The following is a 12,671-nucleotide window of genomic DNA, read 5'->3' as shown; positions in this document are numbered from 1 at the left end:
CATCGAGCTTGTTTCTGGTCAAGGATGCTTGTCCGTTGCATGCCGTCGATTGATCGCTAGCAAATTGTTAATTACCTACCGGATTCACGGCGAAGAGATTTAAAAAATGGGTTCAACCAATGGGTATGTAGCTTTATTGTAGTTGGGCAACTTTTTTTTAACTTGATGGCGGTTGATACGCGGAAAAATTCAAATTTGTTTAATCACTTTTTATGGATATAATTGGAATACGGAGCATGACGTATGGAAACTAGTCTCGTGAACCAATATAACTTCAAACGAATACGCCGAAATATCTACATATATATCACATACATTATATCTATTGCAAATGTACACATGAAATTTATTGTAAAATATTATCGACGGACTCAATCACATGTAAAAGATTGAATCGAATTGTAAACATTAAAGAAGGAAACGCAATACATTTATGCAAATATCTTCTCTTCCCGCCTCTTCTTGGTGACCACAGTACCAGGCTTATGCTGGGCGTCGGGATGGTTGAGTAATTCCGGTGGGCACGTAGAGATAGGACTGCCCAGAATAGTCTGTTTTAAATCGTAGAACAAGTGGCTGTCGTCCTTTGTGCAGAAAGATATAGCAAGACCGGCTTTTCCCGCACGTCCGGTTCTACCGATACGATGAGTGTAATCTGATGAAAAAATGAGAAGCCATTAACGATGTTAAAATTTTGGAATTCTCATCGGAAGGATTTAAAATTCCAGAATAATTTACCTTCGATAGTTTTAGCCATGTCGTAATTTATAACCATTGATACATCTTTGATGTCGATACCACGACCAGCAACATCCGTGGCAACCAAAATATCCTTGCTACCACCTTTGAGAGATGCGAGGGCGTATTCTCTTTGTTCCTGACCTTTGCCACCATGCAAAGTGCAGGCATTGTACTGTGAATAAAAAATATTTAATAATGAAAGCATTCTATTGGACAATTTTCCTTACACATGTAGTATGAGTTTCCAGAGTCTTACCCCAAGTTTCTCAAGTCCTCTTGCCAAAACGTCGGCACCCTTCTTTTGGTTTACGAATATAATAACAGGCGGCTCGACACCACGGCTCAGTATTTCCATTAGCTTTCTTCTCTTGTCTGCCTCTCCCATTATATGAACTATTTGCTCTGTTCTTTCCGTTGGTTTTCCAACGCTGCCGATATAGACGACAGCAGGTCTCCTGAGATATGTTCTGGCAAGTCGTTCAACAGCTGCGGGCATTGTAGCCGTGAACATCACAGTCTGAAAAATTAAAATTTTTGTGATGTACTATTTTTTTTCCATGACAAATAAAAATCCAGAAAACAGATTCTATTTATTATCATAGGAAGGGACTTAAAAGATATTCGCCACCCACCTGTCGGTATTTTTTCTTAGTATTGTAATTGGCCAACAATTTTTCTTCATTCTCAGCATCTTCGTTGTCTGGTTTCAAATTTGTCACCGGCATGTATTCCAGGATCTTTTGAACGTCTGAGCGGGACAAAGAAGGCAAGGTAAGTATGTGTTTTATATTTCTCTGAGAGCTAAGAAGAGCAAAGTGTTGCTCACCTGGTTCAAATCCCATGTCTATCATTCTATCAGCTTCGTCGAGAACAATATATGTGCACTGATTCAAAACCAAATATCGATTCTCCAGGACATCTATCAATCTACCAGGGGTAGCGATGACTATCTGAAACAGTTTAATATCAAAAAATGAGTTAATTATAAGTTAAAAATTAACTTTCATTTGCATAAACGCGCAAATGTCTTATTTCATCGTACCTCACAACCCATTCGTAATCTGAACCCTTGCTCTTCTCTTGATAGACCACCAACAACAACAACAACCCTGATGCCAAGGGGTTGTCCAAATTTGTTAGTTTCCTCTTCAATCTGCTGGGCCAATTCACTATGGGATTGATACAAGTTGAATCATATTCACGAATAATGTAACAACAGTCATCAATCCACTTAACTTGCCGTGCAAAAATATTTATCATCAAAAAGTATTGTTGAAAAATATCATTTGCTCTTTTGTTTAACTCACCGAGTCGGGGCTAGAATTATGCTGTAAGGTCCTTGGTCGGCTTCTTCAAGTCTCTCAATTTTCGGAAGGCTTGTAATCCAAAGGAGCAGGGGAATTAGGAAAGCCAACGTTTTACCAGAACCAGTTTCCGCAACACCAATAATGTCTCGATTTTGTAGCCCAATAGGAATAGCCTGTCTTTGAATTGGCGTTAGGTCTTTATAGCCAACTTTATCAATAATATCCAAAATTTCTTTAGGAAAACCAGACTCTTTCCAAGATCGTATGGGATCAGGAATGCGGCCACCTTTTATTGTTATATTATAGTCTTCACGAAATATTCGCCAATCTCTCTCTGTCATTTCCTCAATTGATTTCTCAGACCAGTGACGATCATCCCATTTTTGTTTCTCTTCCTTCTTCTTAACTTTCTTCAGCCGCATTCTTAATGGGGGCAAATAAGTGAATTATTCATTTTTATATTAAAAAAATTAACTACTTTGTAAGTTCTATAAGTATAATACCACTAGCATCTTACTTTTCTTGTTCCTTTTCAGCATCAGTACGTCTTTTTTCCAACAATTCACCATAGAATTTACTTTGATCTCGCTTCTGTGCCTTTATATCAATTCCAGCAAGATTTCCACGACCAAAAAATTGCACCTGGTGTCGTTCCTTGTATATGTTATTATAATCCACCGAAGTATCCTCGGAAATGTCCCAATCAAACACAAACTTTCGATCGTTTAACCTTCTCACTCTACGCTTCTTTTTAATTAATCCCAAGTAGCGTTCTTTGATTGCCTCTACCTCCTTTTCTTTGTCTTTGTCTTTGACCTCGTCGTCTCTGGATCGCGCTGCCTCTCTACGCCTGAAAATTATTTATATTAGAAATCATACTGAATATCGTAACATAACTCAGTTTAATGCAATTCACCATCTACCGAAATAAAACAACTCTGAAGCTCTTTTTACTTGTCTCGATCATCCCATTCACGGTCCCTGTCTTTGCCAGTGCTAGGCCCATCATTTTTAAAAGCATTTTTCCTTTCTTCTTCCTGTCGTTTCCTGATGGAATCAACTTCCTCCTGTCTTTTTTTCAGAGCTAGTGCAGCACGTTCTTCTTTACTCAAAAACTTGGGCTTAGCTCTTGCTTCTTCTGCAGCCTTTTTTTTTGCCAGCAATTCCTCCAAGCTGAGGGGCTCAGCCTTGGCGGGCAACTTTGGTTTTTCCTCTGTTTCATCGTCACTTTTTTTAACATCACTTCTGCTCTCCCTTCTAGCATCATCTTCCACAGAAAACATTGGACTGAGTTTATGTTTTTTCTCATCTTTACCTCGATCCTTACCATCTTTACGTTCCCTCGACTTCTCTCTCTCCCTGGACCGCTCTCGTTCTCTCGTTCTGTCTAAATCTCTCTCCCGAGATCTGTCTCGCTCGCGTGAACGTTCTCGAGACTTTGAACGCTTCCTGTCCTTCTTCCGATCCTTGGATCGGCTTCTCGATCTCCGTCGCTCCCTCGTTTCTCGTCGCTCACGTTCTCTCTCGCGTTCTCTATCCCTTTCTCTGGATCTACTCCGCCTGACAGGTTTTTTCTCGTGAACCATGGCAGAGAAGTAACCCTGAGAGAATTTTAAAACACAATAACGAAGACAATATTATCGTTGGCCGAGTTTGTTTTACATGTATATTTGCTCAACAAGTGAAAAGAAGAGAATTCTTCATAATCTGTCTACTGTCACCATTGCCGCTTGGCTGTGCAGATACGCATTAATTTTACTTTGAATCGTGAAGAATTTTTGAAAAAAATACCTTGTTCCTTAGGTTCGAGTCAACAGAGACAGTTATCGCGCATGAAACAACTTTCTTTAGTCCATCGTGAAACTGTATAATTAATATTTAACCTATTCAACGAATAAATGGAACAACGTTTTCTCGACGTCCTGGAACACAGAATAAAAAATTGTAGAAAGAAGTCGAATCCGATTTTAGAGTAGTATACGCTCTAAGGATTACGTTTACCTATCGAAATATATCCATAGAGCACAAAATGTTGCATAGAGCGGTATGCGAGAATGGACGGTTATCCAGAGGCGAGTCTCCTCTCGGGTGGAGGAAACGAACGATCACGGGTTAAAGTTAGCAGTAAATCGCAGCTGACTGTGACAAAATGGTAGGGCATTCTCGGTTAACGAGAGGTGATCAAATTGTATATATTGCCGCGTAAGGAACAATGAACGTTGATAGCCATGGTCAAGTACAACAGCCGGCATTAAAAAGCTCGAAATCTGTAAATATAATAGATGATAGCTTGATCGGCAGTAAGAAAATAAAACGAGAAAGACCTGACGTTTACAGTGACAATGGGGGGCAGCCGCCGATCGGTGACAGTAGTGGCTCTCAACAGAACAGAATATTCAGCTACAACAATACATCGTCCTTGTGCGTTAACAATGGTCCTCATCAAGCCGGTGAACTCGTCAAAGATATTCTCGCCGGGAAAATGACAAGCATCGCCCCCAGTCCCGTCGATAAACATGATAAAATTAAACAAATGCTAGAAGATGCCATCAGGTCAGTTTCATTCGAACATTTCAAATATTTCTTTTCATTCACTCCCCACTTATGCCGGTGTCACTTATATTTTCCGTAATTTTTATCAACGCTGTTTGGCGGTGTATGTACATATACTTATGCATTTCCCGGCATAATCTTGCTTTATCGATCAATCGGTATTTCCATCTTTTGTTCACCCTAATCCCGATTCTTTGACAAATTTCGATTTGTTACAGCAGATTATTTACTCAATTGAATAATTTTATCATTGCCCACTGTCATTACGTTCTCCTCTTACAGACGATTTTCATATCACTTATCAATATTTTGACCCGTGAAACGCATTTTTATAATATTTTTAACCTATATTATTTACTTTTTTAATTAACTCTTACTGTGAAAAAAAAATCGCGATTCATGAAGCAACTTTATGTATACAATTATGTACAGTATTCAGTGATATATGTATAGGTATATGTATATAATGCATTGGAAAAATTATTTGTTGTGTTGCATGTGTTAGCAAAAAACTTACTCCTTTATCTATTCAACAGTGACGACTCGAAATGTAGAGTACAAGGAATTTACTTACAAGTAGAACAATTGCGGATAGAAGAAAAGCTCCTGTTGTACTTGAAATTACCAGCTTCGTTGACCAAGTCTGGTGAGAACGTGGATCCTTTGAGACAGCCTTTAAATCCTCTAGGAAACCGCTATGAAATTCACCAGACCATAATGTGGATAAAAACTCATCTTGAAGAAGATCCAGACGTCTCTTTACCTAAGCAAGAAGTTTACGACGAGTACAAGTGGGTCCTTAGTTGAATATGTTTTGGAGTGCAGTTAAGCCCTAATTTTTATTCAAAGTACTGGTAAATACAAAGAATAAGCTGAAATAAACTGATCCGCACTACCTCTTATTTTAGCATGTTCTGCATAAAGAATTCTATGAAGCCTCTGTCCACTGCTGACTTTGGAAAAGTGATGAAACAAGTTTACCCCCGAGTTAGGCCGCGGCGCCTCGGAACACGCGGTAACTCTCGCTACTGTTACGCAGGAATGAGGAAGAAGATTAAACTGGATCCGCCGATGCTGCCTCCTATAACCGGAGAACAACCGGTGAATTAGCTACATATTATAGACACAGATTTGGACAATGTTTTACTTTTAAAAAAAAAAAAAAAAAAACAAAAGTATAACATTACAGAAAGCGTCCCAGAATCACCGTATTAGTCGCAATTTCATATGTATTAGTTCTACCGTCTTCAAAGTTCACTAACACCACCCATGTGTTTCACATAGATCGACGAGGAAGATGAGATCACTGAAGAGATGCTCGGTGCTGCTTCAACGCTGATAAGGGAATGGGCGGAAAGTTTACTTGGCTTGAAGTTCCCTTCGCTCAGTGCTTTAGCTCGGCATTTGGTGAACAATCTTTGCGTAGACACACGGTCACTGGCCGCGGTATGCATTTTGTGCGCTGCCTCAGATCCCCAGACTGTAGGTAACAAAGGTTAGTCAAGAACTATCTAGCGATCCTAATGTCGTTTAAGCATCGCGAATAGCGTTCTCTTCTTTGAAACACATTTGAAGCAAGAAAGCATCAGAAATCCCAATTTTACAAATTCATGTAAACTCGTTTCAATTTGATAGAAGCTCCGTCACCATCACCAACAATACTGAGCAGTGAAAAACCGGGAAAACTTAGGGAAGCCCAGTTGCAGCTACAACGCAAATTGCAGCTCCGTGAGCATATAAGGGAGCAAAAACTTCGTAATCATGACGCAATTACGCAGGTAATGTGAACTGATAATAATGCTATCCACTAATTTTCCGACCTCGACAATGCAAGAAATAATTCCGAATGTTGATATGTCTAAGTTTAGTGCAAGTGTTTTGCCGATAGCAAAAATAATTTTCAACTGTATTTCAGAATCAGAACAAAGAGAAGACTGTAGATATTAAGGGAGGGGGGGGAAAGGGCAGCAAGAAGAATAAAGCGAGTCAGTCATTACAAGGTACAGGAGGAGGTCCGTTAGCGGTGCGAACCATACCAACCAAGTGTAATTTATCTGTTGTAACGACGAGTCGGCACAAAAAGGTTCTTAAATCAACTAGCAACAACTACGCGTGCAACAGCATCTCCCTGCAATCTAACTGTGATAATATAGTGGTAAAAACGAGCGAAGTCGCGTCTCGTAACAACGAGACGAAGGCGGTTGTTACTAGTACAGCAATATCGTCTAAAGACCCTAAAATAAGAAATCCTCGGAAGCGTGCCAATTTGAACGTAGGATCTATGAAATCTGAATCAGTTGTAGAAAAACAGCCAAAATTATTAAACTCACCGGATACCGTACAAACGGTGAATAACAACCCGCTGCCAAGACTTGCGTCGATTCAGAGGACTGGTGGTAGAAAATCGGCAGTGTCTGCAAACAGCGTAAAATTGACAAAATTCAAAGTGATACAGGCCACTTTTAATCAGCCTGAGGAAAACTGTGATATCCAATCTTCTAATCGGTCTAACAATTGCGCCAAGCTGAACGGTTGCCAGAATGTCTCTGATATAACCGACGTCTCGACAATAGCTAACAAACAGCCTCAGCAATCGCAAGAGAGTTCCAAAACTACGAATAAAACGAGCAAAACCTGCACCCTTGACTCCGACGCTCTGGACGACTATTTAAACGGAGGAAATAACTCTCAAGAGCAGGAAGAAGAGCTTTTACAGTATTTTCAACAGAGCAGCTCCTCCAGCTCTGACACAGAAGTGAACAGCTTATCGACAGATGTCGATCTTGTATCAAGATCCGACAAAGTATCCCAGTTACGATTAATCCTCCAGCAAAATTTGAAAGTAAACGCGACTGGACATTCAACAGCGGAAGATCCCGTCACCGTTCTTAGTCCAGGAATAAACTTGGCATTGGAAAAGGCTGGCATCGCGTCCAAACCCAACGCAATATTGTCTTCGCTCCTCAACTATCCGAGCCAATCGGGTACCAGGCGTCGAGTAAGTTTTGAAACGAACGTGGTGGAGCACTTCCAAGATCATAGCAGTCAGGTTTCGACGGTCCCTCAAAGTCCAAACACGCGCCGGAGGATATTCAACTTCACCCCAATTTCCCCTGGTCCTTTATCCCCGATCAACGGACGTGCTTCCAAGCCCAACTCCGCCAATGGAAGTCCCTTTGTCTCTCCTAGAAACACACCCGTTCCTCGTTCGCGGAGTAACGTTCAATCGAATGTCTCCAGATCCCGTACCTCCCAGAAACCGTTCTCTAGGTCGATGTCTTGCAGCACGCCTTACACGAACAGAAACGACATATTTGTCGTGCCTACAGAAATAACCAGGCCCATATCAGCTTCTCAGTCACCTCCGAGCGGCGGTAAATTGAACGACCTGCAAACGCCTGCCAACGCTACAAGCGTCCTTGCCAAAGTGGACGAGCCGCAGAGACCAGCGTCTTCTAGCATTTTGCCGACCGATTTTACGTCTCAAAAACAATTGCTGATCAATTATCCGAGCCAGGAGAACCTGCAAGAAATAAAGAATTCGTATCAGAAAACCACCAAGGCACCCGACCAAGAGATAAGCGAGCTCTTTCACGACGAAAAGAACTTCACGACGGAGCAATTGTTTTACAGGTCGCAATCCGTTCCTCTGAGAAGGATGGTTAATCCCACGCTAATGTCTCCGTTATCATCGCAACACTATCCGATATGTTTTCAAAGTCATAGTTTCAATCCTTCCACGAGTAGCTCTGTGGCTCCCACTCCTGTTCCCAGTGAATTCAACGACTTTGGCCCTATCGGCCATATAGATGGCGGTAGCTTTTTGCTTAATGATGCAGATGGAAACATCATGCCGAATGACGACAACTTTATAATAGGCGACAAGGAGATAAGCACTGAAAATTTGACAAACATTTTCAACATTTTGGATAGCCAGAGCTCTCAGAGCTTAGAAATTTTGCCAGAGCATAATACCAGTGACGAGCCAATAGTGTCGAATAGCCTAATTTTGAATAGTTTACCAAGTACACATTTAAATCTCAATGTTGGGGATATATTGGAACCGGAGACAGCTTTGGACTCCCCGGAGTCTTCCACTTTGCAGCGAATGATGCAATCTCGATCTTATCCTAACACTCCATTGCCTATGGCTTTGTCGTACGCTTCTCCTTACGCTGACGATGTTGCCAGTGGATCAAAATCGTACCCTTCAACACCGTTGCATCCAATCGAATTAAAGGAAGTATACACAGAGTCAAGCGAACCAATGCTTTCCAGTCTAAATCTAAATTCGTTGCAGCTTCATGGCGAGACGGTGAATTCTGATTCTTCATCAAATAACGTTTGTCGCAACGTCACAGACCTGTTGGAAAGTAGCTTTCTTGCTGATAACGAAGGTGAAACTGACAGCCTAGATCCGTTGGGTAATTTTGACGGACTGCAAGACGTCGACTCGCTAGCACCGCTCTTCAACGATGTATCGGAGACAAACCACTGAAGCGAATAAATCCTCAAGTGTTATTTGAATATTAAGTATATTTCTTAATATTTGCGATATGCGTGCGTATATTTACATAAAAATAGGTGCAAAGATCTCACGAGTATAATGGAAGTACGGAGATACCGTCAACTCGAAATATCAACTAGCAAATTCAACCATCGCATACACACATAAGCTAGAATATAAAATATTGGTTCGTTTTTGGAACATTCCAAGTTCACAAGTAGCAATAGAATAGCATGATTTATAAGATATTGGACGGAATCAATTATTTGTACATAAAACTATTAATTATATTCAGTTTACACAGTTCAAGACTAGATAAATATTTACCTTTATTTTTTATTCGCACTTCTGGAAGTGAAATAAAATGTTTAGAAATTTTAGAGCCTGCAGGATGTTTAGAAAAAGTAATATACATATATGTTTTACGTAGAAATGGCGTCAGAATTTTGTGTCTTAATAAGCACTGCCTAATATAGTGATATACTAATAATTGTCGAGAATAGTTCATATTATCCAACTATGCATACACGTGTAGGGCACATACTATAGCAATCCGATACTTTTTACCTTTTAGCCGCAGGTTTGGTACTGCATACATAATAAACAGAACCGAAAAATCACACGACAAGAAGAAAAACTGAAAAGAAAAATAAATAGCGAATAGTTATTTTGTTTCATTCCGTAGCACGGAACTATTCTCATTTGTCAGATAGTAGAAATAGTGTATAGTAATAAAAATGTAAGTGCCGTTGTAACTGATCGTTTAGCGTGATTTTCATAAATAATTAATTAACGTAGTTTGTATTCAGACGAAATATTAACTGCCCGCCAAGTAGTACAAAAGTTAATGTACTGTAATTCAAGAGGTTTGCAGGTTTCACAGTGCTCACGCCAGGTAATTGCAGGGAATATAGGGGAAAGCTTTAAGAAAATAGGGAAGGGGGGGGTTATTAGGGTCCTAATATTTTTTCATAATATTGACCAAATAGAGAAAAATTAGATACACACTAGAGTGTCCATTATTTTGGTCGTTTTGGAATTTTTTCCATGGCACCCCAAAAATATGTTTATATTATAGGAAAAAAAATCCCTTGTGAGTATAAAAATTATCTGGATAATATAGAACATGGACCGGGGAGGAGGGGTTAAACTTTGAGTGTAAAATACATTGAAATTTTCAATTTTTTTAAATTATTTTTTTATTCCATAAACTAAAATGGATCCAGAAAATCAATTTAATGCTTCGGAACAATGTTTATAATTCCAACCAAATATAGGAACAAATTAATTTGGAATTTTATTCCGTAGATAAGGACACTGAATTAAACCGGCAAAATTGTGGATTTGTGAAATGTAAGAGTTTTGAAATGCAATGTTTTTTTTTTTTTTAAGTCAAGTGTAAATATTATTTTATACTTATTTATTAATACCTTAAACATCAAATTAATTTTTTTACTCAATTTTAGCTTATGTAAAAAAGTAACTAACTGGCATAAGTTGAGGAGTTTTAAGGTGAAATTACTGCCTTAGGGTACATTTAGGGGAAACCTTCAGTTTGAGAGAGCTCATAAGGGAAGGAATGAAACCAGGGTACTTTTAAGGAAATTGGGGACCCACTGTGTAGCCTAGGTTTGACATCAAATGTCGATAGTACCAATACCCAGTTATTGCAATTGAAAATTGTAGATAATAGAAGGTTTTTCTTCTTGTATCACAACCCTAAAAAATATACCAAGTAATATTCCAGGGTATAAATTTTCATTTTACTATATCTGATGAATTGAATAAACCTTTTGCTTTCAGGGACTAAAGAATTTTTCAATCAATTATAATAATCTCACTTGAATTATAATATACAAATCGAGGTTGAAGAGATCTTTACGTTTCCATTATACTCGAAAATCCTTTAAAACTTGTCTTCAAAAGATGCAAAGTATTAAATTAACAAGGAATGGTGCTGGATGTGGTATTAAAAATAAATATCCACCGCAGAAGAAAGCGTATCTTTGAGAAAGTGAGAAATTATATGACTATTGGGATCAATTAGGGTTGTTACGAAGAATAATTAACGAGTGTATGTACGTGCGTTTACTTGCAGGCTTTGTTTACATGGTCGCAATAGTGGTTTGTATCAGTCGCAATAACGTTCAAACGACAACGATGATCCATTTTCTCGACCAATATTTGTCCATGTGGTACTAACAAATTGTAGAAGTGAAAATCTTTTACAAATAATTGTCAACAGCAGGCATTATTATATCGTTATTATGGGCATAGAATGTTGCATAAAATAAACAAATCGTCAAGGTACAGGAAATATATTTACGACATGCTTTTGATAATGATATCTACTCTCTTCATTAGCATGAATGGGAGAAAGAATCGATATGAGTTAGTGGAAAAAAAAACACCATTTTTGGTAAGAAATCAGTATTGCAATGATTATTAAAAGTTCATTCGTTATTGTTACTCCTCATGTTACATTATCCTTTGTTAAAAAAAAGTTACTAGTTAGTGGAGATCATTATTGCAAATGTTACATCTTTTAAAATCAAAGTGAAAAGATTTGAAAGAGGAATTTAGAGCAGTTCTTTTTTCAACTTGTTTCACGTTGCCTTTGAATCCCATAATAATGAAGATTGCAGTGATCATTGGCACACATGTTAAGCACATGATCGCTGAACATAAAATTTTGCAAAGGCATCGATAATCTGTTTTAGTAAACACCTGTGTGAAACTTGAAAACAATTATGTTACACATAATTATTAAATCTTGGTTTCTGGTTTACTAGAGAGAGTGCAATTTTCTAGTTTACGTTCTCTTTCTTTCGATTTGAACACGCTGTTTATCTCTCTGCACACGCACACGCGCATACACAACACACAAATACACGAAGTATCATGTACCGCGTTACAGCTAATTCAAGGATAACTTTATAGTATATTCGTAACTGTGTACAACTGCGTTGTCAAGTATTTTATTTTCTCCAGTAATCTAACCCGCAAAAATATAATTGTTGCGAGATACGAATTCCCATCCATTACCTATCATCACCGTGATAATTTTTATAACACAACCGCCGAAGAAACGCTTGATAAATATTGTTTTTGCGAAAGAAGAAATCAGATGGATTAAACAAGCAAAGCAGCTACCTTTGCTTGGTTGTTTCTTCCGTTTGAATGAATTGGGCTGAGTTGAATGTATCAAACCGTACTGTGAAACATACGTTAATGTTACTAGTGATAGAAATAAAAATTAAAGTTAAAAGGAAATAATAAAAACGTATTGAACCGAGATATATAGCTAACAAGTGAAAAGATGATGGAACAAGGTGAACTTTTTGTACGCGTAAAATGCGAAGGATGATGTATTGAGATGTTTGGATTTACATGATCCAAAAAATAATTTTTTAGTAAATATTAAAATTCGGCAAAATCCGTGAAGCAATTTAACAACCACTTTAAAAATAAAACAAGTGAAAGTTTAACTCCTTCTTTACAAACGTTAATTGTTGAACTTTCATCATCGTTATCGAGTGCATGTGTGACACTAGATTTTAAAT

The 12,671-nt window shown here is 38.4% G+C and overlaps 2 protein-coding genes across 6 annotated transcripts; one reads left to right on the top strand and one right to left on the bottom strand.

The window, feature by feature from the left end:
- Positions 1-321: 321 nt before the first annotated feature.
- Positions 322-5,305, bottom strand: LOC107221400 (probable ATP-dependent RNA helicase DDX23). Of its 3 annotated transcripts, XM_015660381.2 has the most exons (11): positions 3,840-4,001; positions 3,376-3,649; positions 3,003-3,315; positions 2,566-2,898; positions 2,049-2,471; positions 1,784-1,910; positions 1,568-1,691; positions 1,374-1,489; positions 998-1,258; positions 739-913; positions 322-655 (listed from the first exon to the last, which is right to left on the bottom strand). In XM_015660381.2, the coding sequence occupies exons 2-11, from the start codon at positions 3,632-3,634 to the stop codon at positions 432-434; spliced, it is 2,355 nt and encodes a 784-aa protein (XP_015515867.1). In that variant the 5' UTR covers positions 3,635-3,649; positions 3,840-4,001; the 3' UTR covers positions 322-431. The 3 variants fall into 3 exon arrangements, with proteins under 3 accessions (XP_015515867.1, XP_046592162.1, XP_015515866.1); XM_046736206.1 differs by lacking the exon at positions 3,840-4,001 and adding an exon at positions 5,176-5,305 and having other exon boundaries at positions 3,003-3,649; XM_015660380.2 differs by having other exon boundaries at positions 3,003-3,649.
- LOC107221402 lies at positions 4,158-12,495 on the top strand. Of its 3 annotated transcripts, XM_046736201.1 has the most exons (7): positions 4,182-4,317; positions 4,386-4,601; positions 5,138-5,392; positions 5,510-5,702; positions 5,886-6,096; positions 6,237-6,379; positions 6,517-12,495. In XM_046736201.1, exons 2-7 carry the CDS (start codon positions 4,531-4,533, stop codon positions 9,097-9,099), a joined length of 3,456 nt encoding a protein of 1,151 aa, XP_046592157.1. In that variant the 5' UTR covers positions 4,182-4,317; positions 4,386-4,530; the 3' UTR covers positions 9,100-12,495. The 3 variants fall into 3 exon arrangements, with proteins under 3 accessions (XP_015515869.1, XP_046592157.1, XP_046592158.1); XM_015660383.2 differs by having other exon boundaries at positions 4,158-4,601; XM_046736202.1 differs by lacking the exons at positions 4,182-4,317; positions 4,386-4,601 and having other exon boundaries at positions 5,315-5,425.
- The last annotated feature ends 176 nt before the right edge of the window (positions 12,496-12,671 follow it).

Source organism: Neodiprion lecontei, chromosome 4 (genome assembly GCF_021901455.1).
Source record: "Neodiprion lecontei isolate iyNeoLeco1 chromosome 4, iyNeoLeco1.1, whole genome shotgun sequence".
In the NCBI taxonomy this organism is placed as follows: domain Eukaryota; kingdom Metazoa; phylum Arthropoda; class Insecta; order Hymenoptera; family Diprionidae; genus Neodiprion; species Neodiprion lecontei.
This window is presented reverse-complemented; position numbering and strand designations above follow the sequence as displayed.

Bases quoted from the DNA above. Each gene is read 5' to 3' on its own strand.
- LOC107221400 (XM_046736206.1), bottom strand. From the start codon at position 3,634: ATGGTTCACGAGAAAAAACCTGTCAGGCGGAGTAGATCCAGAGAAAGG. The intron at 914-997 runs GTAAGACTCTGG...TTTTATTCACAG, and splicing joins GAGGACTTGAGAAACTTGGG to TACAATGCCTGCACTTTGCA. The intron at 656-738 runs GTAAATTATTCT...TTTTTTCATCAG, and splicing joins CATGGCTAAAACTATCGAAG to ATTACACTCATCGTATCGGT.
- LOC107221402 (XM_015660383.2), top strand. From the start codon at position 4,261: ATGAACGTTGATAGCCATGGTCAAGTACAACAGCCGGCATTAAAAAGC. The intron at 4,602-5,137 runs GTCAGTTTCATT...TCTATTCAACAG, and splicing joins ATGCTAGAAGATGCCATCAG to TGACGACTCGAAATGTAGAG. The intron at 5,393-5,509 runs GTGGGTCCTTAG...CTCTTATTTTAG, and splicing joins GAAGTTTACGACGAGTACAA to CATGTTCTGCATAAAGAATT.